At 40.7% G+C, this 23822-nt stretch overlaps 1 protein-coding gene and 1 non-coding gene across 4 annotated transcripts; both read right to left on the bottom strand.

Annotated features, from left to right (window-relative positions):
* Nucleotides 1-6470: 6470 nt before the first annotated feature.
* Nucleotides 6471-22478, bottom strand: POGLUT3 (protein O-glucosyltransferase 3). 3 transcript variants are annotated; one of them, XM_068930321.1, is made up of 10 exons: nt 22332-22478; nt 20983-21127; nt 16772-19637; nt 15680-15877; nt 13158-13444; nt 12498-12714; nt 10951-11147; nt 9802-9996; nt 8620-8724; nt 6471-7761 (listed from the first exon to the last, which is right to left on the bottom strand). In XM_068930321.1, the coding sequence occupies exons 3-10, from the start codon at nt 16818-16820 to the stop codon at nt 7636-7638; spliced, it is 1374 nt and encodes a 457-aa protein (XP_068786422.1). In that variant the 5' UTR covers nt 16821-19637; nt 20983-21127; nt 22332-22478; the 3' UTR covers nt 6471-7635. The 3 variants fall into 3 exon arrangements, with proteins under 3 accessions (XP_068786422.1, XP_068786421.1, XP_068786420.1); XM_068930320.1 differs by lacking the exon at nt 22332-22478 and adding an exon at nt 21853-21987; XM_068930319.1 differs by lacking the exons at nt 16772-19637; nt 20983-21127; nt 22332-22478 and adding an exon at nt 21853-22118.
* Nucleotides 14296-14368, bottom strand: TRNAV-AAC (transfer RNA valine (anticodon AAC)). The gene has a single exon. It is a non-coding gene; the product is annotated as a tRNA-Val (tRNA).
* Nucleotides 22479-23822: the final 1344 nt, after the last annotated feature.

Raw genomic sequence — 23822 nt, 5'->3', positions numbered from 1 at the left:
GCTTTTCACTTAACATAATTATTTCATTGGTTCAAGTAACCTTATTTTTTATTGCAAACATAAAACCTTATGCCGTTTATTCTAATGAGACCAAAATCTGGCCTTCCCATGTGAACATCATTTGTATTTCCCATCAGAAGTGATTTTATAGTGACATCCTTAACAAGATAATCCATTAAGGAACGGATGACAACTGCACCTAGTAACCGACCTAACAGATCCAGTTTGACAACTATTACACATTAGTGCACGTCATCAAAGCAGGGTGTAACTTATATTAAATAAATATAGCAAACATTTGATGGTGGACCATAGTTGCTTGAGAAGGTTGGAAGTGATAACTTATGAGCAGAAGAATTGTTTTAACATACACTAACACTAACTTCTGACGGGAACGGAGAAGGTGCCCACTGCTTATGAGGGTAATTCAGTCATCAAATTCAAGTATGCACTGGTCAGAAGCTTCCTGTAATTCAGGTTGAAAAGTAGGTGTAAATCTCTTGAATTTGTTTGGTAATTGTACTTACAGTTGTTTGATCATGGAGGGCTTCCCCCAAATCTCATTTCACTTTGGTTCATAAACAGGCAAATGATAACAACTGTTGCTAGAATAGGCCATATTCAAACTGGCATCTTCCAGTGGACAGATTGCCTGTTTTGAGTTGATCAGTACAAGTTTTACAGGGAAAAGACAATTTTCCTGTGGCTTAATTCATTTTGAAATAAAAGATCCAATTGCTAGTGTGTGTTTCTGTGACTAGAATGGAACTGCGAAGGGAAATTAATTATCTTGCAAAAGAATATTTAAATAGCAATAGCTATTGTCTTAATTCCAGTGAACGATTGAACGATTCTATATATATATATACATATATATATACACACACACACACACACATATATATATACACACACTATTATTAATAGTTATCAAAACATGCATTTTTTATGGATGCTTGGGAAGTTCTATCTGAGACAACATTTTATCACAAGAACATTTATTTTCTTGAAAGCTATCAGAATTTAGAAACTTTCACAGGAAATGTTCAGAATTATTCTGCATCTTATGTATATACTACTTGCTTTTAAGTATTGCCAAATATTTACTGTACATCCTGAAGTCATATCTGCTTGATCTGCACTGCCTGTAAATGTCTGTTTTTGTTTTTAAGAATGAAAATATAATTACTATTCAGTACAGATCAGATTCTTTAGATTTACACCTACCTACTTTTCAGCTCCAATTACAGGAAGTACTTGGCCAGTGTGACTGCAGTGCCTTGCAGACACAAGTCAGTCTTTAAATGTATAGAGGGAATGTCTAATTTTGTGAATAAGATGGAAGAGGTAAAAGAAAAGGTGTGCTGGAGTTGGTCAGTGGGGGCTAGTCCACATTAAAATAGCTTTGTTCAGATGGCAGGAAAAAGCCGAACTCTTTGGCAGAGATGCAGCAAAGGACGTTCGTCATTTTTTAAATAAACCATCTCGCCAAATAGTATAAGTAAATAATATTAAGGACTCCTGTCAGAATTAGTTGAATTTCTGTATAGGATTTTGCTTGCGCAGTTATCTCAGAGAGTTGATGTCTCCTCTGTATCTTCTGTTTAGGCTGATAGAGCTTTATTGTAATACCGTGACCCTTAGTCTTACAGTTGTGAATTATCTACTCTCGGAGTTCAGTATTACTGTACCGTGATAAAGTATAGAGTGAAATTGCCCTGGTGTATCTCTTTAAATTTATTTTGCTCGTAAAGTTACTTCATGCTCTGTATTCACTAAAAGGAGTATACCAGAGTATCAGTAACATCAAATTTTCCTTAAAAAAATAACAATTTTTACCAGCAGAGCATTTTTTTTGTTGGTTTGGGGCTTTTTTTATTTTATTTTTTTACAACTATGTCATTTCATCGAATGAAATGAACTAGACTGGCAAAACTACCTTTCCTGTGAGGTAACAGCTTATGGTTTTGGCCAGAATGGCTTCATCCCTTAGGAGCAAAAATGGTTTTCACTCTAACCGGTTTCACTATGTCAGCAAAAATCTAACTGAAAGCAGGCTTTCATGTTAATACTGCACTTGAATCTCTTTCTGTTGCAACAGTGAAAACTTTGGCATGAGTAACATGCAAGAAGAAAGCAGGTGTCATACCTGCAGGATGCTGACTTGATAAGGATCATTTTGGTTGATCGCAGCTTTTCGGTCCTAAGATGGCAAATCAAACAAACATCTGAGCGGCATAAGCAGTAGTGGAAAGTACAGTCTTACAAGTATAGCTTGAATTGACCAAGTGCTAACAAGTCCCATCCAGAATAATTTATTCTGTGTGTTTTTAGCAATAAGATAACCATTATAAAGCTCTATGTTACTTCAGATAGGCTCTCCTGGTATTCTGCTGAGGTGTCTTGAGCATCTCTGTGCTGCATTGCAAATGGGTGGAACAGATGGATCCTGGTCGATTTTTTGAAACTATTGGGAGTATGCTGGTCTATGCCGAGTACACTGGCATTTAAGTATATGTGTAACTCTTAAGTACGTTAATGGTCCCTGTGACTCCTTAACAATTACTTGCTTTGCTGGTTCATAACTGTACTCAAAATCTTTTGTAATTGTCTCATGTGTAATGTGTCTATTCAGCTTCTTGAAAGATGAGGTCTTGCAATTGCAATCACTCAAAACGTATAATGCAATATATCTTATTTCCATTGAGTCATATGTGTACTGCACAACTGTGCTATATTGCAAGAATAGTTTTATAGTCTTAAAATCCAACATTAACATATTGGCAATGCTCTCAGTCAATATTATCATATATTCATATGCGTGAATACTGTCAAAAGCCTCCACAGGGGAAGGCCACTTATCCTGTTGGAGACACTCAAGAACTGTGTCCTTTTACCCTTCTGTTATGCACCTGGATAAGTGCTTGTTGTATGACTGAAATGTAGTTCACAGAATCGTTCTGGTCAGAAGGGACATTTGGAGGTCGTGTTGTCCAGGTCCTCACTAAATGCAGGTTCAATAAGATGAGGGTACTCAGGGCATTGTTCAGTTGAATTCCGAGTGTCTACAACCTCTCTGTCCAGTATTTGACAAATCTCAATGTGATTTTTTTTTCCTTATCTCACTGGAATTTCCCATGTTGCAGCTTGTGTATATTATTTGTCGCCTTCCCCTCTGCACCTCTGGGCAGAGTTTGGCTTCATCTGCTCTGCACCCTCCCCAGAGGTAGATGTAGACAGCAATATAATCTTTCCCTCAGCCTTTTCCAAGGCTGAAAAAACCCGACCTTCTCAGCCTCTTCTCATACATTGTGTGACCCAGACCCCTAATCATCTTGGTGGCCCTCTGCTGGACTCACTCCACTGCATCATACTTGTACTAGGAAGCTCAACACTGAATACAGAACTCCAGGTACAGTCTCACAACTGCCAAATAGAGGGGAAGAAATACTTCCTTTGACTTGCTAGCCACACTCCTGCTAATACACCTCTCGCTTATCACCACTTGCATGATGGGACTGGATTAAGGCATGTAGCCCTCAAATGTCTTCAAACAGACACACAAAATAATCCCTTTTGCCTTAAAAGCAAAACACAAAGTTAGTGCCATAACTCTTTACCGTTGAGATTTTCTTACATAATCAACTCAAAATAAAAGCCAAGCATTAGTACTCCAGTACCCTTGTTAGTATGCTACAAAAACGTCCATTGACAAAAAGATTCTCGTGGTTAAGACTTGTGAACTTAATGATGTATTCAAATAAAATCTTGCACTTTACCGTTGCACGCTTTTGAAAACCTGAAGTGGTAAAGGAGCTGATAATATCCTGGGTTTATGTAGCGCCTCTTTTCTTTATTACCATTTCTTTGCAAGCTTCTCAAACATGCTCAAACAGGTGATTTACATTTTCCCTGTCAGCTCTCCTCCCTAACTAAATAATTTACTTTCTGATGTAATAAATGTCAGCTGTATGCTTCCCAGGATTGATGTTGGGATCTAACATTCCATCAGACTTGCTTGTAGTTTTTTTTAATTATGAATCTGCAAGGCCGACCTGGAACAATACTGTCATGAAACTGTAGTATATTAGTTATCATTAAGTAAATCTCAAAAAATATGTTTTGAAAATTTATTAAATGTATGTCTCCTTCATGGTCAACAGATCATTGTTTACTGGTTCTCATTTCAGGAGGAAATTAAGGTTAGGTAAGTATTTCCAAATTTCCTAAATGTGTTGTGTGAATAGATACACAAAAGACTGTTTTTCTGCAGTGTTCACTATGCGAAGCTACCATTAATTTGAAAGGGATTTGAAAATAAGCAATGATGTAAGTGGATTTTAGTATAGGTTCTGCATGACCAACACTTAAGGAAGTCAGACCACTTTATATTGTTGCGTTTGAAAACGTTGGCCGAGGACTCTAGGACCTACCGGCCTAAACAAGTAAGCCTGTCTGCACCATCAGTGATAGTTTTGCCGTAGGTTTTTAAAACTGAAGATTTCACTTTATAGTGGTAATTCCTATGTTGTGCAGTAAAAATTGAAATTATCATAGTAAAATTCAGTGCTGTGGTATGATAAAACTAAAACTTTTTAAATTACCAGCAATTGCTAGGTGTGCAAGAGATTTACTGACTTGCTGTTCAAGAACGATAGTACAGTAATAGAAACTCCACTTTGTGTATGGAGCTTTAAAAATCATGTGCACTATGTGTATTACACTTTACATGTACAAACAAGTATTATTGAATATTTAACAATTTCTGTAACGCAACGAGCCAATGAACTAAACCTGTCATCAAACTAAAATATATTTGACATCTTTTCTGGCCTGCAGGGACAGTTGTTACGATTGCTCGTCATTAGAACTGAAATTGCGTAGGGTACCAGCTGAAACAAGAGAGGCTTTACCTTACCTTCTTTTAGCTTTGGAAAATCTGTAGCTATAAATCAAACCAGATTTCCTCAAATTACTAAGCACTTTTAATGAAAGTGTTACTATATCTCTACTGTTTTCTTAATTTTGGTAGGAAGATGAACGTATTCATCTTTTTCAGGCTATTTCTTGCCTGTGAGCTATAAAAGCGAAATAAAAAAAGTGAAATGTGTGTGTGTGAGGGGGAAAAACTTTGTTGTTTCCACCATGTAGTATGCTTAATTGCCTTTGCTGAGCACTGCACTTTCATAAACATTGATGAGTATAATGGGTATATCATCCGATTAATGGTAAAAATTACTCTACACAGAGAAGAAAAAAGGAACACACACTGAGCTTTTGGTGTCTGCTTCAGCAATGGGACCCTGCTTCTGAATTTTGCTATAGCAGATTTCAGGCCAGATGAACCGAACATATATCCGGAACTTCTAGAACTGATCTAAATAAAATGACAACCACTGTTTATACTAGTGTTAAAACTAGAACAAAGAGGGTGACAGGTAGAGCAAGATGTTTCAGGTTTTTCTCTTAACCAGTATAATGTAATAAATAACTGCAGGACAGTTGCATGAATCTCTTCAGAGACCTGAGGCTCTCTCTGTATTGAACATGCTGAAAAGTCTGGTCTTTATTCCTGTTCTAGTACAGAATTTTTGTTTTATGTATTTTATGAGACAAACCTACAGCGTCAAGCTAGAAGTGAAACCCGCGTGAGTGTTACAGTACTAAATGTTGGGCAGCTAAGCAACTAGAGGAGGCCACAACCTTAAGATGCTTTTATATCCTCTTGCACAGGGAGAATTAGGTATCCGTGAACGTGATTATCTGGGTGGAGCTGAGCAGGAGGCTGCTCAGAGGTGCTGCGTTAGCCAAGAAGAAAACGTAGAGGACGGGAGTGAGGGCCTGTAGGCTGCCTCTCCGCAGGCACAACACAAATGCCTCGTACAGCTAGGAAGCTGAGGCGTCCTCAAAATCCCTGTTTTGGACTGAGGACTCACTGCGGTTTTGTCACTGCATGAACACCCAATACCTTTGTGCTTGCCTCCTGCAGGAAAGGTGAGAGGCAACGGGTTTGGTAATGCACCTACCTTGGATAATTTCAACCCAACTGAACTCATGGTTTATTTTGTTTTAATTTGTTTTCCTGTCTGCTTTAGCTGTTTTACAGTGCCCTACACTTCAAAGTTAATTTGAATTTAAGTAAAGTACCAACTTTGAATGGCTTTTTATCAGCAATCTGCAAGCTGGCTTTGAATCAGGAAGCCAGATACTACACCTTGGCCAGTTAGCTATTCATGATGGGAGAGGGAAGATTGGCCTTCTGGTCCCTCCTGCCAGGACTGTTTACACATTTTGTAGGAAACAGTCTCTTGGGTAAAATCAGCAGAGATATTGGGAACAGCATCCAGGAACAGGATTTTTTGGTCTGTAGCTGCATGACTGCACACCTTCAGCTGAAGAACTGAAGAACTCTTCTACAGTCTGGAGCTAAGGCACTCTGAAAAAAACAGGTTTGAATCAAACCAAGGAGGACACAGATGCTTGGCTTCCCGCTAGCTCAGCATGGTCTTTAATCCCTAGACTATTACATAGAAAAACACAGCATAGCTTTTTCTGTCATACGTTTGAATGAAAACAGTGATAGCTGATCCGCTCTCTGCTGAGTTCAGTGCTGTCAGTATAAGGTGAGGTTGGTGTGATCTAAATTCAGAAAATGGATAAGCTCCCTTTAGGGGACTTGTGCACAGGAAGAAGTAGCTCATGAACCAAAGTGAAAAGATCGTGGCATTTTTAGCTTTACACAGAAGTGAAACCTAGGTACTCTAAGCCTTTACTAAGCTTCAGAAGCATGAATGCCCAGGTAACCCAGAATACGGTAGTCTGTACTGTTGAACTAAGATGCCTGTGTTTCACCCAGCTCCCACCTGAAGTTCCCACAGCCTTTTGTGGATCTCTGCTTATATTCACAGCCACAGTCAGTGGCAGAGCAGGGAACAGGTCTTCAGTATCTTGGCACTGAAAGCACAGTAATGATGATAGCTACATAGCCTACTTTAAAGTAGCATTTAATTTTGCTGATTCACAGCCATGATGCTTGTAAAAACATTATTCTGATCTTTCCCCCTCCATTTTCTTCTGAAACTGATAAATATTAAATCATGCGTTCTCTATTCTGTTATCTGCCATACACCCCAAACTAATCTCAACGCCACACCAGATTTGAAATCTGTAAATCTCAAATACTGATTTTATTTGTCTAGTTAGAAAACTGTTTTGTATACAAGAGTCCCTCTAACGCTGAGGTAAACTTTATGAAGAGATCATAACACTGTTTTAGTATGTTGCAAATGCTCCTTTAGAATAATTTGCACTGACTCATGGAAGATCTCTTGGGGATGACTGGTTCTCCGTACAACTGTGGTACCTAGCTGGACCAGAAGGAGCACTGCGCTCTTCTTCCTGACGATCCAGTACAGCAGACAAGTCCCCTGGAGGCTCCCGCCTGGTGGTGCTCACGGAGACGAAACTCTGGGAACCAACGTTGCAAATCAGAGCCAGCTTAAAAAAGGATATGTAAATATAATAGAATACTTAACTAAGAATGTATGCTTGTGCCTAAGTGTCCTTAGATTTCACAGCTTAAATCCTATTAAAATTCTTGCATCATAAGTGAATGATTTTCTCCATCCGGTACAGTTAGAGATCTTCCCTTAGAGGCTTTTTCCTGTGGCAGCTGCACACTGAGTCCCTGTCGTCAGGCTGAGGTACAAGTTCCATTCCGTCCCGTATTTCAGGTTTGCTGGCTTGGCGTTTGGCATATTTCTGAAATATGTAAACAACATTTAAGAACACTGAAAGCATCAACATATAATTCATGAAACAGAGCTTTCCTTCTCCCTTCCACTCTCAAGCTTGCCTTTATCCAGGCTCCTTATGTCACTGTTTATCACCTGTCTCGAAGGTGTCTTTATAACACACCTAAAAATAGGCTACATTGCCTCTGAAAACTGCCTTTACTATTATCCCGTGTCCTATTAGTAGTGTCAATTTGAATATTGTCATTATTGGTGCCTCTAACCACTTTATGCAGATAATGCTGTCATTCTCGTATGCTAAACAGTGCCAGACGTTGTGTCAACCTGTGACTGCTGAGGCTGAGGTCTAGTTCTGTACAGCAAGATAGCAAAAATAAATTAGTTCTTTTACAGAACAGAAAATTAAGTCTTCTTAGAGATTTGCTTCTCCTAGGAAAGCAATGACTGTTTGGTCTACTTCACCACCTTTTACCACTCTACTAGCCGTATCTCCAGGATTTCTTTTCCTTGTATCCAGTGTTACGTAACACAGCTGAGTAGCTACTGAGTGAGACACTAAGTGGGTAAGTTCGAAGGTAAAAATGAAAAAAGTTGTGGACAGACTACCTCCAAACTCTATACAGGACACGGAAAACAGGTCTGACCATGAGGACGGAGGGTGGAATCAAAAGTCTCTGATTGTAAAACAACTATTGCGTCATGCTGCCTCCTCAACGATGAGGCAAGTTTTAGCAAAGCTGTTTAACTCTTCTCTTGTAAATAATATGAACAATGTCTGCTATCGAAATAAGGACCGAAGAGAAACTTGTAGCGTCTGTAGCAACAGCAATTGGGGGAGAGGAATTAAATGATCTATTCTAGTAACCTGGAACACTTTATAATAGTAGCAGTAAAGCCTGTGAGGCTGAAGCAATTCTCTTGCCATTAACTGTCCTTCTTTAGCAATTTTTCTTGCTTCTTCATCATTTTCCTGGAAAATTGAAAAGAAACAGAAATGAATAATAGCGCAATCAGTGAGTTATTCCAATCCTGGCTGGCATAATTTATTTTTTAAAGGGGCTATTCAGAGCTGCAATTTTATGTTCAGTTACTTGCAAGAGCACACTGTTTAAATTCCAGCTTCCCGGAACACACTGGATTGCTTTTATCGTCACAAAGACAATGGTACCTTAGAGCTATCACTAATGATACAGTTTTGTACAGTTTTGAAAACTCAGGTGATGACTGCTCTACCCCTTTGTCCAAGCCACAGGCTTTTTCACAAGCAGGTCTAACACCTCCCACGCATATTTGTTACTCAGAATATAAAGCTGCAGCTGTTGTCCTCTTCCATGCTACACAATTCAGTGTTTTCCTCACCTCACGAAGCTTTCAGAAATAACTCTGCTTGATTCGCATTAAAATGGGTATAGGTAGTGTCAGCAGGAGCGCTTTAATGCATGTACTTGCTCTCAAGTTGCTTGCTGTTTCAAAGCTTTTAGTGTTCTCATCTGATCCTTTATAAAGAACTTTTTAGTATTCTAGAACAGACTCTTTTCCTGTGTTTCTTCAGCTATCAGTTAAGTTTAAAGCACAAATGGTGTTTTCAGTCGCGCAGAACCTGAATACCAGCCTCTTACTCTGAGCATATTACAGAGTAGTGATTTTTTTTTTTTTTTGGACATTTAAACAGGACGTCCAATGATTTCTTCTACTCTAATCAGGACATAAATAAAAGTGGTGGAAGAAATTAACTAGTCGCTAGGATTTGGGGCATTTCTTTGGAAATTATCTGCATTAGTCTGTATATTAAGACCCTGACTCACGGAATACTTCTAAACGTGTCTAAAGTTAATTCTTACGCATTTTCCTGAATAGAGGTGGTTACTTGAATTAAGGCCTTCCCTCATATAGCAACAACAACATAACATACTCCCTTTTATCTCAGGACATCAATATAGAGCTCATGCAAAGTATGTATGTGGAAATAAGAAAAGAAAGGAGCATTAAGATAAATTGTTTACACATTTATTTATCCTCTTGAACTTGAACTGGTAATGGCACTTACCTTAGCCCATTTTATTTTCTCTAGCAAGTCTTCTAAATTCCTCTTAACGGGAACATAGTGTTTCCATGGCTTTAATTCAGTATAGAAGTGCTCATAGTACTGGGAAGCTTGCTTCAATACTAGGCTGTCACCCAGCAAGAGGTATGGAAATCTGTAAGCTGCTACCGTCCCATCTACATTCACTTGGTATTTGTACTATAATATGGAGATACAGAAAAAAAGGGGGCAAATTTTTGAATCAAATGAGGTACACCGACTGTATAAAAGACTCTTCTCACAGGCATGAAATAATTACAAATATGCATATTAATTCTCATCTTCTAGCCTGTTTTAGAGATAAGCAGGCGTAGTTTCACAGTGTTCTGGACACTATAAAGAGAAAAGGATGTGTTTTGAACCCAGCACTGACAGTCAAGAGCCTCTGGGCACATGAACTTCCCGATGGGTATTCCAGTAACGTGTCCTGTGACAGAACAAGGCGTAGCGCTGGGAAGGAAATAAACCTCGAACTAACCATACTTAAATTCAAAACGAATAAACTTATTCTCACTTAAACTTATACAGAATAATCAAAACATTATACTAAAAGTAACTATGAATATAGTGCTCTGTCGATCTCTTGCTATTAAAGCATTTCTAATACATTCATCTCTGGAACAGAACGTCAGTTGCCATATACTATAATTGCCTTTCACGGGGCTCTGGCCCTTTTATGTCTTATACTTTTGTTGCAGTGGAATTTGTGTGATGAAGTGTAAAAAAACAGCCACCTACTTTTCTAACCTGTTGCTACAAGGACTGTTTCTGACATCAATTAGGACTTTGCATGTAAAAATTTTGTCCATTGTTTTCATATTTATCCCAAATAAAAAAACCTGGCCATCAGCAATCAATTTCTGTGTCTATTTAAACAATCAATGAAGTCAGTGGGATTCTAAAAACAACAAAAAAAACCCATAGTGGCTTTCTTCAGAAGCGTGTCACACTGATTTTAATTATATGTGGCATATCTATATTGTAGGAACCAGTGTTCTCAGTGTAGCATGACTGTTTTGTTTACTGAATGGAATTAGCGAAATTAAGTTGTGTCTTTTCAGCCGGCAAGAATTTGACAGCAAAATTCATCCAAGACTGTAATTTGCTCACTACCTTAAAGAAGTCAAAGAAGCCCATCAGCTGAGCCTTTCCCAGATCTTTTTCTTTTTCTCTGAAGAAGAAATATCCTGTTATTCCAGCATCAAGTAGTTCTGGATTTTCCTTGGATAACTTGACAAGATAGAGACGTTCTTCCCGACTGTCTCGACCTCTAAATAAAGCTTGCTCGGTTTTGTTTTCCCAGGAAGGACCTACAAATATTGAGTGATAAGACAAAAGAGAGCAGTAATGACATTTTCATTATATGTTTAATGCAAATAATGAGTTTCCTATGACAGTGGAATTACACTCAGGGGGATGGTGAAACAGGCATGATTTCTGCTAGTTAATCCATAATCACTACTAATAAAATGGTTTAAAGTCCTAGTTCTGTCTTAATTTTGGGATGAGAAACTTAGCCACTTTTAAAAAGAAAAACAAGGCATTGCATTTCCATTCAACAACTTCATATTTAAATTAACTTTAAATCTCTTGAAAGCTATGTAAGAGATTATAATCAAATTATCTAACTAAAATAATAGTTAAAGTCTGCCCCACTAACCAAAATCTCTTCAGTAAAATCCACTTCTATTTTCCAGCAGTTTTGTCAGGTCTTTCAGAAGTCACTTAATAGTGACTTCTGAGGGAAAAAATGGCTGTGCTCTTTCTGTGTCTTCAAGATATTCAGCAAGAGCATGGAAGACTTCAGCTCTGCTTATTTCCTGCTCTAAAACATTAAATATGTCCTTCTCTCTGCTTCTGCTGGAAATTTCCTTAAAGGACACGCTGAAGTGGAGTAGGATCTTGTCATGTCTTCATTGGAAGAGCAGCTGCACTAAATCATTAGACTGAGACGCCTTCAAACTGATAATTAAAACAGTTAATTTAAAAACAGAAAGTAAAAAGGGAAAGAGAAAAACTGAACTAGTCAAATAAAAAGAAACATCTCCTCACTCAAATTCTGCTCCTTAGCATTTGTCTGATCCCCAAGTATTCACGAATTTCCTGGGGGGAAAAACCACTTGTCAGTAAAACCAGCTTTTCCTTTGAAGCTAGAAAAGCAGTTCAGGAGGGCCCTCTTTACGGTATTCTTTTTATCCGAGCACTATGTTCTGACTTGAAAGAGGCTGCAGCATAGTACTGGTTTACTCTTTCAGGATTCAAATTCATTTTTGCATTTTCATGTAAACAATTACAACAATGGGCCGCATCACTATCAGTAAAAGGATTACTAGTTGATTAGAAGTAGCACATTGAAGTCCTGCACTGAGAAGAGGGGCCTTTTAATTCTATTCATTTTTCTTGACAAGTCACAGTGACTATCTTCTGAATAACATAAAGTTAAAAGTCAGCAGTACTGTGAAGCAGACTCCTTAAATTTTGGCTTTAAATCCATATTAGACACCTCCTTCGTGGCCGTGTCAAAAGTGTTTGGAATCTGTAAAGACTAAACTGCTTGTAATAAGAGACCTCCCAAGGCACTTGTGAATTGAAGATTTTCATACACATTATCTTTGATGGAATTATACATTCTCTTTTTAAATCTGTAATCTCTAATTTACCTGTATTGCCTTGAATAGAAAGAAGATCATTCGTGACACCACGTAGAGTTTCAAGAGTTGAATGGGTTACATCATATGTTGGAAGGACTATGTCTCTTGAATCCACAGAGCCACACCATGAAATGATAGGTATAGGTCCAGGTGTATCATTAACTTTTCGATACTCAACTGGCCAATCTCCAACATTAAGATAGAATTCAACATCAGGAAGACGAACCTAAATGTATATCCAAGAAAGGATAATAACACAAACGTATAATTACACGGCTGTTTGTCAGTCTTACATAAAGCATAATCTTCAGTTCTCTTATGTCACACAGAAGCAATAAGCCTGCTAGACATTATAACTTTAGCTGAGATTAAGATACTGATTTCAAGTTTCTGTCCTGCAAGTAGGTTTGAATGGAACACTCATGGAAAGCACCAAGTTTGCAGAACTGGGCCTTAGCTCCTGCAACTTTCCCATCAACATCATTAGTCTCCAGCTCAGATCCCCTACACTAGTTACACTATGATCCCTAAAGAGACAATCACCTTGACAAAAAAAAATAAAATAAAATCCTGCTTCAGTAATTACAAATCTGAAGATACAAAATGAATGCAGTACTATCATATCAGAGTGTGATTTAATAGTCTTAAGTAAATGATATAAAATGATACCTTTCTTGCCAGTGAAAGCAACATTTCATCGGAGAACATTTTGAAGTCTGTGTACTTCCCCAAGGAACGACGGTAGATGTGATTATTGAGAATAGTGTAATGAACAATAGCACCTCTTGTTTGACTGAGCTTTGTGGGGATTTCTTTGAGCATTCGCTGCAGGTCAATGGTAGGAAAAGAAGTGAAGTCCTCAGTAATCCGAGGTTCTTGGGTTGGACAAGAGAGAATGTTCTGCCAGATCTCAGGGTCTTCTTCAGGACAATCACAATACTCATGATAAACTGGTCCTGCAGCAAACAAAGCACTGAGGGTCTGTACTTGTGATAGTTCCAAATCAATCATAGTTTCCAAAATTCAGAGGCAGACAAATCCAGAAATTAGAGTGGCTTCACATTTTTAAATGTCAAGTGTCTAGTTTTTAGTTTTATAATGCTTTCACGGGAAATCATCTAAACCGTATCATATCACCGAATCACAGAATGGTTGAGGTTGGAAGGGACCTCTGGAGATCATCTAGTCCAACCCCCACCCCTGCTCAAGCAGGGTCACTAGAGCATGTTGCACAGGATTGTGTACAGACAGCTTCTGAATATCAACATGGATGGAGATTCCACAACCTCTCTGGGCAACCTGTTCCCATGCTCTGTTACCCTCACAGCACAGAAGTTTCTCCTCCCGTTCAGATGGAACTTCAGTTTGTGCCCGTTGCCTCATCCTATCGCTGGGCACCACGGACAAGAGGCTGGCCCCATCCTCTTGACACCCCCCCTTCAGATACTTATACACATTGATCAGATCCCCTTTTAGACTTCTCTTCTCCAGGCTGAACAGGCCCAGCTCCCTCAGCCTTTCCACATCTGAGAGATGCACCAGTCCCTTTAGCATCTTTGTAGCCCTTCACTAGACTCGATCCAGGAGCTCCATGTCCCTCCTGTACTGGGGAGCCCAGAACTGGAGGGGCAGGATCACCTCCCTTGACCTGCTGGCAACACTCTTCCTAATGCAACCCAGGGTACTATTGGCTTTCTTTGCCCCAAAGGCACATTGCTGGCTTGCGGTCAACTTGCTGTCGAGGAGGTCCTTCTCTGCAGAGCTGCTTTCCAGCAGGTCAGCTCCCAGCACATGCTGTTAAAAATGGTGTTTCTGCCTGGTTTCGAACCAGGGACCTTTCGCGTGTTAGGCGAACGTGATAACCACTACACTACAGAAACCCACAATAATAACCCTACCCTATACCACTTCTGGGGTTTAGCATTGTAACTGAGCAAAATCGCAACATTTTTCTCTATTCAAAAATCAATATTTGCCTTTTGGTTTTCAGAAAAAAATTAGTCTACAAAACAGAGCTCCATAATTATGCCACCTGCCAACCGCATGGAATATTTAGAATTGTCCTAACTATCCATAAATATTAAGGCTCTCGTATTACACTTTTAATTTTAACCTAATGCAGAAGTTTGGTACAGTAGTCTTTACCTCTGGTGTAGGGTGCTTTCTTCCATCAACTATTCTTTCTGTCCTTTTGGATCAGAGAGCTTAAGTATAAGCAAGAGCTGTATAAAGTGTAAAAAAACCCTTTTTTCATGGACTTCTAATCAAAACAAGTTCTGTCCTCTGTCATATCATCATAGCTGCAAGTAAATGTGTTCCAGCAAAAGGAAAGGAAACGGCTACCTTGAGGACTCGGGACAATTTTATTTCGCTTTGAAGACATTTCTAACAGTTTGTAGTTGGGACATTTTACAAAAATTAAACATGACCATTCTGATTAGAATATTGTGTTAAACTGAAACAAGACTTTCCAGAGAAGTAACTTTATATTAGACCTTTTTCCTTGCTAAACAGCTCTCTGTTTTTAGAGCAAGACAGGGAACTTAAAGAAGCAGATTGGGAATGAGAGAATAATTTGCTTTAATTTTTCCTACTTTTAAATAGTTCTTATGCAGCAATGACCTGCATTGAATTAAACTGGGCTAGCAGAAGGAAAAATGTTAAATATTATCTGGTCAGAGAAATATATCTTTGTTATTATAAAGGATTATGCTTTTTAGAAATCACACAGGCAGACATTTAAATAGTGAAGTCCTGGGACCAACACAGATTTTCTTACTTTTGCAGGAAGATTTTCTAGTTTAAATAAAAGTAACACAACCTTTATGTGAATTCCTGCTTGAAAAAATCAGTTACGGTAAAAATGCAAGCATTCCTCTCTCTCCTTATTCCCTACAAAATCTGAAGAGACCCACTTCCTTGTGCAGGAGGGCAGAGGAGGTGTTCAGGTGCAGAACCTCAAGGTCAGGGGCCGCAGTCTACATGCTTATGCATCTGTGGCTTGTAACTTGGCAATGTATCGCAATTATCACTGCTTACTTCTCAGCAAGAACATCTATGATGACACTCCATGAAAAAGGACAAACCAACAGGAACCTCTAATTTCCCACCTCTGCCTCTAGCAGCAAAGTAGTCTATAGCATTTCTGCAGCTACCAGCATATATTACATTAAATCAAAAAACACCCTTACCTTTCAAAATATAAGGAGACCGAGCTACATGCTTATCACCATAAAGTATCTCAATTTTTAACCCTTTTCGGACACTCCCATACATCCGATAGCGCATAAGAAATGTGCCATCGTTCCTATCCAAAGGGTTAGGGGCATAAATTCTGCTGATTTCTTTTGGAGAAAGTGCTTTAATTACCACTTTAAACTGTGTTCTTCCTGAAAAGAGAAAAATAAAAACAGATAAAAGCACTTCATGCTGTTAGAATATTAGAATGTTATTAGAATGAAATAAAAGACAGAGCAAACTCTAGTGGATTAAGTCCATGGAATTTAATTTTTTTAGTGGAATTATTTTGATTATACCAAGTTGATAAATATTAATTTCCAGTGATGGAATATCATCCCACTAAATTATCTGGATGATCACATACCTAATAAATGGAAAACCCGTAGCTGAAGATAAAAAATTATCTACTCAAATAATGGTTTTACAGCAGAGGAAGAATGGCTAATAGTATTTTGAAGCAAAGATTAGACTGAATACGAAGATTTCAAGCTAGTGCCCTGAGGAGCAACCATTTCCTCTAGAATAAGAGAGGCAAGAAAACAAGCCACAATAAAACAGGAGAAAAGAATACCCGCCAGCTTGTGGAAAGGCAGCTGCAGCATGCAGGACAGGAGTCAGATACAAATTATTCACCTTTGGGCTGCAGCTAATTGTCTTGCAAATTTAAAGTCCCAGCTTTAAGCAGGGATAAGAGAATGATAGTAGAGATGTTTCCTGGACATCTGTCTCACCTGTGCTTAAAGATCACCATCGGCTTCATCATTAACGCACTGGGACTTTTTAACTGGGCATGGAATATTTTGTGGACACGAGTACGCATAAATATAAATCTGTTATATTCCCTTATGTCTGTCATATATGGTCATATAGGGCAGACAGGCATCTGTACTCTTCAAAAGTACAGATTATTCACAACATTTTATAGCCTAAGCATTGCAAACCAAACGAATGTAATGAATGCTGTCACAAAGCAGCACACAGAAGGAAATGAAACTCAACAATTTCAGATAAGATCAAGATGTGACTGAAGTTTGTATGCGTACCAAGAGAACTAGAAGAATGAGATTTTACAGTTATTTCTACACACTTCATATCTCAATGTAGATCCACAAACAGGACACTGATCACGCTCTGATGTAAGCACATAAGTTCCAGAGTCTTCTCATGATCAGTCAAGTCTTCGCTCCTAGAACACTGTATCTTAAAATACTGGGCAAGAGCCTCCAGACCAAATTAGTCAGAATCCTTATGATTTCAAAAGTGTATTTCCTGGCAGCAGATTTCATGCCTCGCCACAGAGAGAACAGTTGCTTCGCGTAACACAGATTCTTCCAGATGCTGTTGTCAGAGTGCATCCTTTTTCAAACGAGGCTATGATGAACGTCAGTGAGCAAAAGAATCTCTCAAAGCCGGACAGACCCGCTGCTGCTTTCTCTTGCCACGTATGAATATAAATTTTATTATTCAAAGCCCACGTCAGCTAAAGACATCAAACCATTACAAAGTAAGCATTCATTCCTTCTTAGCGTCAGTGTGGCAGGCGGCACTTCCACAGACTAAGGGATGTCTTGGGATGATAGAAGACCTGTCTGCTTGATACTGAGTATCAGTCCATACTGACTTCGACAAGTCACTTCAGGAAGAACTTTACTTCTGAGAAGTAAAGAAGCACTAATGTTGTTCTGCATACATGACACTTCCTTTTCAGAAAAATGATGAGTAGGACACCTCCCTGCTTGCTTAGGTGGTAGGCTGATGGTATAGCAGCAGTAAGGTTACGCAGTATAGCTAAAGGAATACTAACAGACTTAAGTTCCAGGACATTTTCTATGAATGCTATATTGGTTTAGATCCAAGATGGTAACAGCTTTGGATCTCTACAAGCTGGATCTCTGTGACTAGTGTTGATTCAAACTGGATCTCAGTTTGGGAGCTCCTCAACTTGTGGTGTAGCTGCAAGCAGAGTTATCATCAGAGAAGAGGCAGAAAAGTATAGTTTTGCCTCCTTTACATAATCAGTTTGCCACTGATTATATTCCAAGATGACATAAAATAGAACTATATCTCTAACATAAGAATGGCTATATAATCATAGGCCATAAGTTCAATGACCTTTATACCAAAGGTCTGTTCAGTATCTTGTACTTTACTGTTAGTAGCAGGACTGTAAGAAGCAAATGGAGAAGAACGCTTCTGAAGGTATTGTCTCCCCGCGTCTGGAAATCTGCAACTTAGGTACTTTAAAATCAAAAGCTGTATCAGCGTAAGAGTAATAGCCTTCAGTGGATGTTTTTCCTGATAGCTTAATCCTCCATTTGAAAACTCTGGTATTTCTTGCGTCGAAAATATCCTATGGCAGTCACTTCCAAAATGTCACTACATGTTATAGAGACGATATTTTGCTTCACAACTTCTATTTGGTAACACAAGAACTATAAGGCATCAAATGAAGCTATGGGAAATAACCAATTATTGCTTCCTATATGTTTTCTTTATACCATAGATAAGCTTGAAGGACCTGTTATATCACCATATGGTTTTCTTCTTCCAAACCTAATCTATTCTATCTGTCTTCCTATTAAAACCATTCTAGATCTGTAACCATTAAGCTCTTTATCTTTTTTCTTCTTAATATACTGGTTTTGGTAATTAAGATTCACATTTGTTATCTTTTTTTTTTTCTTTGGGAAATAGTCAGTATGCTTGGGTTACTCCAGTGCTTCTCTATGGTTGCAATGGTGAGATTTGCAGTACTGGGTGTAGATTCTCTGTGATGACAGGACACCCCTTGCATATTTCAGGAAATAATAGAGCTTTATTTGTTTGCTTGTTTAATAATGTTACTGTGATTTGCTCCTTGTTAAATCAGCCTGTGACCAGTTTCAAAACTGTCCATGACTCAGATATCCAGAACCATTTGGAGAGCCGTCAGGCTCTTTCTAAAGGTATCCTTCAGCTCTTCTTTGCTCTGCGCAAGGTCATGTTGCACCATTCAACACCTGATATTAGAAACATCACAGAGAATTGTAGAATAACAAGGAAGGCAATAGGGGACTTCTTCAGAAAAAAAAGAGGACTACCTATTTTAATTTTCATTCTTCACAATGATTCTGATGAGTTTAGACGTTTCTTGGATGTCAGAGAAAAATGAACAGATGCAGATGAGGATGACACTGCAAACACTTGAGCCCCGATGTGAGACCTAGGAACAGTTTTATTAAAAGAGAACGACAATGTACAGCAGGTCTGAGACAGTCAAGATCAATTTATTCACTTCCTCTTGTGTGATCCCTATTTTTATGGTCAAAGTATCTGCTCTTCACTCTACCTCCTTTGGAAGACTCTGACGTCTCTGAATCTCGTGTCAGCACAAACACTCCCTTTGGTGAGGTGGTGGTCCGTTTTTAGAATGACTTGAGAGGAAAACCCCAGGGAGTTGGGAGAACAGTACCTGGTTTTCCTCATGAACGGTCTTCTGCTCGAGGTGACAGTGAGGAGCTGTAGTCCAAACAGGTGGGAAGACACATTTCTCCTCAGGTAAATGACAATTTCCATTCCTCATTCAACTAAACTCTGCCAGAGGTCTTAATGCAAGAGTCCCCTCCCTTTGAATTCAGCTGCTGACGCCACACATGACTTTAATGGAAGAATTGTCATCTGTGCCTCCAGACATTACTATCAGTCACAACCACCTTTTTTTAGCTTGCTTAAAAGGAGCTGACTTCAACCAAGTAGCCTCTCTGTAGCAGATTTGGATGAAGCGTTGGATAGCATTATTCGGAAGAAACCTTGAAATCCGGAGCATACCATGAAGCAGCATCATAGAGAAAATAGTTTTCTGTTGCTATTATGTCTTTGTCTCCTTTCTTCTCCCTTTTATGAAACATTTTAACTGGGTATGAAGATTTCCTACCAGAGAAAACAAAGTTTCCAGTTATCAGATGAACAAGGATAAAAGTGAGTGAAGACTGAGAAATCACAAGTCAAAAACTACTGGATTCCACCTCATGGTCCTCAAGAACAGGAACCAACTATAGGGGTCTTTGTTCCCTGCTGTACTGGCCAAGAGACATGAAAGGGCACAGATCTGCTCCAAAAGGATTTGTTGTTTTTAGTTGGTGGCAGCTTAGATACAGTAAGCATTTGATAAGGGGTCAGTGGCATGGTAACAAAGCCCACTAGGAAAAAAGCGAAGTCCACTGATAGCAGGAAGAAAGGAAAAAAAAAAAAGTGAGATTCAACATTTACTGTAAGCCTAGTGGAAAACCTAGCAGAGAAGAAGGACAAGGGGATCCAGGGATCCAATGAAGAATGTGTACTTTTTATACTACAGTAAGCCCTCTATTTTCAATAGTAGTTTTTTAATCATTGGAATAATTTATCCAGCAAACAAGTGAATTCTGCATCTTTTGATATCTTCCTAAAAAGATGTGCTAAAGACCTACAGGCTGTAGGATGAAATTATTTTGTGGCAGGCAACGGGGCACATTAATTCTAGGGATTAGACCTGATAATCAGAAGATTTTCTGAATTTAAAATCTGCTACATAGCGTACACAAGTATCATACTGGATACCAGTTAGTGCTGGCCTACTTCATTAAAATTCTAATCCACAGGAAAAAAAAACTGTTTAATAGATAAACACAAATTTTACAAATGGGAAGCCTTAACTACAGCTCTCACTCATTCTGATTGCAGTTTTCTTATTTGTGAAATGGAAATGATAATGTGGATTTATTTAGCTGCCTATCTCAATGGGGATATTTTGAGATATATTTAGTTCACATTGGAAAGCAGTGCGCTGGTGAATATTATTAATTATAATTCTTACTGACGTTTTACAAATAGAATTTGAAAATGTAAAATCATTCAAGAACTGAAATTTATAGCCTATGTCTACACCAATAAATTATACAGTGCTAGTGCACTGTGCCCTGGAACATGATCAACTGTTCTGCTAAATTGTTGAACGATCCTTGGCAGTCTCCTAAAGAATTCTTGGCATGGCTCAAGAGTTAGCGCGGCCCAACAACTATTCCCAAGAGGTGATACGCACGCACCACCTTGCTTTGGAGGCAAACAGAATTTCACAGTATGAATGCAGGCCGTTCCATACCACATGGCATCAGGACCAGAAAACATTCCCAAATTGACTAATACGCTTTGAGATCAAAACCGGATTCTTAATATACATTTTCTATCAGTTTATCTAGGAGGATTTAAACTAGCATGAGAACCTAATTGAGCTTCACACCTTTTTAGCTCAGCAGCCTGTTGTTTGAACCCAAGGATCTCCCTTGGTGTGGCTGGAATTAGGCTCAGATTCACCGGCTCAGTGCAGTTGCGTTCTTTAACACAGTTACAGGAAAACTCTGCAATCCAGCACAAAGTTGCAACAGCTGATGGAGAAAGTCCAGGCAGAAGCATCTCAGATGTTGTCAGAGCAAAGGCATAACCCTTCTAATATATGTTAGGCCAAACACAGTATATGAGAAAACTTAGAGTAAACACTGGGCATTTTCAGACATTTGGTCTATTCTTTAGTTTCACACGCAGCAACCTTCTGAAATTATTTCCAAGAGCAGGAATTGCTACAGTAGACAAAAAGGCCAGGTATACATGGTAGATATCCACTCAGTCCCATGAATATGAATGGTAAATAAGTGATACAGAGCAAAGTAACTAGGTTTCCCCTATATAAATCGGCAATACCGAATTTTTGTTGGGCCGTTACCTCCTAGTTATCCTCATTATGAAGACAGTATTCAAAAGTATCTTTGCTGAAGTGTAACTATCAGCATGCAACAAAGGCGAGGAATTGACTTGCAAGGACAAAACAACGGACCGGCTACATGCTGCCGGACCGCAAGAGCAGAAGCAAATTCCCACCCTCAAGGCAAGTGTCATAAGACGTTCGTGCTGAGTAAGCAAGAGGTGAGACTCAGTCTGCTGGATCGGAGCAGGGCTGAGAGGCTGCAAGGGTACAGTGCAGGGATTTTAAGCAGCTCGCTGGCAGGAGGGGAGAGTCTGCCGGGCGCAGACCGTCCAGGGGCTCGGCCGGGCCCCCGAGGGCTGCCGGCGGGGCGGGCGGGCGGGGGCGGCAGCGCCGCGCAGCGCACGGTACCTGGCGGGGAGCGGGAGAAGTTGAGGCCGGCCGCGCTGACCGCCTGGATGTAGAAGTAGCGCACGGGCAGGGCGACCTCGGCTTCCAGCCCGGGGCCCCACGCCAGGCTCCGCTCGGCGCTCACGGCCGCCCCCGCCGCCGCCCGCAGCAGCAGCGGCAGCAGCAGCAGCGGCGGCAAAGCGGCCCCCAGCCGCAGCCGCCCGCGGAGGCCGCCCCGCATGGCCCGGGCGGCAGCGGCGCGGTGCAGCGCAGCGCAGCGCAGGGCAGCGGGCCGGGGCCGGGGCCTGCTCCGGGCCTGCGCGGCCGGGCGGGCCCCGCGCCCGCTCCCCGCGGGGCGGCCGCCCCCTCTCCCCGCCCCGCATCCGGCCGCCCCGCTGCCCGCCCCGGCCCCGGCCCCGGCCCCGGCCCCGGCCCCGGCCCCGGCCCCGGCCCCGGCCCCGGCCCCGGCGGGTGCGGCGCTGCCCCCGCCCGCTACGCGCCTCGGCCCGGCCGCTGGGAGGGCCGCGGAGGGCCGCGCTCTTCTGGCCTGAAAGTTTTGTGGCCGTGTTGAAACCGAAAGCGTGCAGGGAGGCAGCGCTTTCCCTTGCAAAAGCTGCGCACGTCACATCCCAGCGGAGAGCGGCCAGAGGTGTTAAATCGCCCGCTCTGCCACGGTCAGGTCAGCCGCTTTGCCAGGCGTAAGCGAGTGGCTCACGGTTTCCCCGTCCCCAAGGCAGGCACACGCGAGCCCGCTGCCCTCTACCCGCACGGCAGCGCTTTGCCGGTGCTGCCAAAAAAAAAAAAAAAACAACCCCATTTCTTAGTTTTCAGCCTGCCCGAACTGGCAGGTGTTCGTTACTGGGCGAGAGGAAGATGCAGCAGCCTCTTGGCACCAAGTGCAGTTCACGTTTCTGTATCTGTGCATTTTCAGAGTCAGGGAAGACGCTGGTGTCAGAGTGAACGATGCGCTTCAGACCCGTTTGTCTACACACAAGCTGTTCTGAATCTAGTGTTTTAATGTCTCAAGAGGTTTTTCCTTCTCTTTGTCCACGGGTACCCTGCAGGCCAAGCTGACGAGACAATGATCTCTCTGTCTCCCCCATACAACGTTGCCTGTATTTTATGACACGATTCAATCTTCAGCTGAGCAGCTGGTATCACTGAATTCAAAGAGCAATAAATCTTATTTCTCTAAAGCTGGTTAATTGTTATGGCCTGTATCAGTTGACGTACAGGCAAAGATTGCTACAGAATAAATAAAAATATAATTGAAAAGTCCTCCTTGCCATTGCTAGGATTTGCCATACTGGCTGCATTTAAACTGAGGGACACACTGGGGAAGCTGTTGGGACGTACTGGCAAGTTGGTGCCTGCCCCTGAGCTCACCTTCCCGGCCGCGGATGGTGTGACGAGGCAGCGTGCTCACAAGTCTTTCCCCAGTGCGAAGTCCAGATGTGGCTCGGGCACATACCCAGAATCAAGAGATTTGTCTCCTAAGGTTGTTACATCGTTTTTATCAGGAGCATCTTTGCTGCTTGTCTACTATGAAATATTCAGGGTGCCAGTAGAGGCGGGAGCTTGCAAGACTGTAAGAGATTTAAATCTAAGCTTCCATGCAAGCCTCGATTTTTCGCATATGAAAAACAAAAACAAGTGAGAGCATGAATGAATGCTGCATGTTTATGATCAACATGAACTTCAAGTCTCCAAGCATACAGACCATGAAAAACAGGTTCCTCGAAAGCAGAACTATCAAGTCCGGTTTCCTCTTTGCTTTTGTCTTTAGTTTCCTAAACTCCCTCATCTCATATAATCACCGACATACCATATACGCTGCTCCCAGTGGGCAAGAGAAAACACGTATGCTCTTAATTTGTAGCTACACATTTGCTTATTGGCCAGCCAGTTCATCCCTGGCTGCTACTTTCAGCGAAAGGATCAGCAAGGGCCGTTTTCCTCTCCCTGTGCACCAGCTTGGAGCGTGCTCCTGG

This window comes from Struthio camelus, chromosome 1 (assembly GCF_040807025.1).
Source record: "Struthio camelus isolate bStrCam1 chromosome 1, bStrCam1.hap1, whole genome shotgun sequence".
NCBI lineage: Eukaryota > Metazoa > Chordata > Aves > Struthioniformes > Struthionidae > Struthio > Struthio camelus.
This window is presented reverse-complemented; position numbering and strand designations above follow the sequence as displayed.

Excerpts from the sequence above, each read along its gene's own strand:
- POGLUT3 (XM_068930319.1), bottom strand. The coding sequence starts at position 22,072 with ATGCGGGGCGGCCTCCGCGGGCGGCTGCGGCTGGGGGCCGCTTTGCCG. Across the intron at positions 13,445-15,679 it reads GTCTCCTTATATTTTGAAAG|GACCAGTTTATCATGAGTAT; the intron begins GTAAGGGTGTTT and ends TGTTTGCTGCAG. Across the intron at positions 11,148-12,497 it reads TTCTATTCAAGGCAATACAG|GTCCTTCCTGGGAAAACAAA; the intron begins GTAAATTAGAGA and ends CAATATTTGTAG.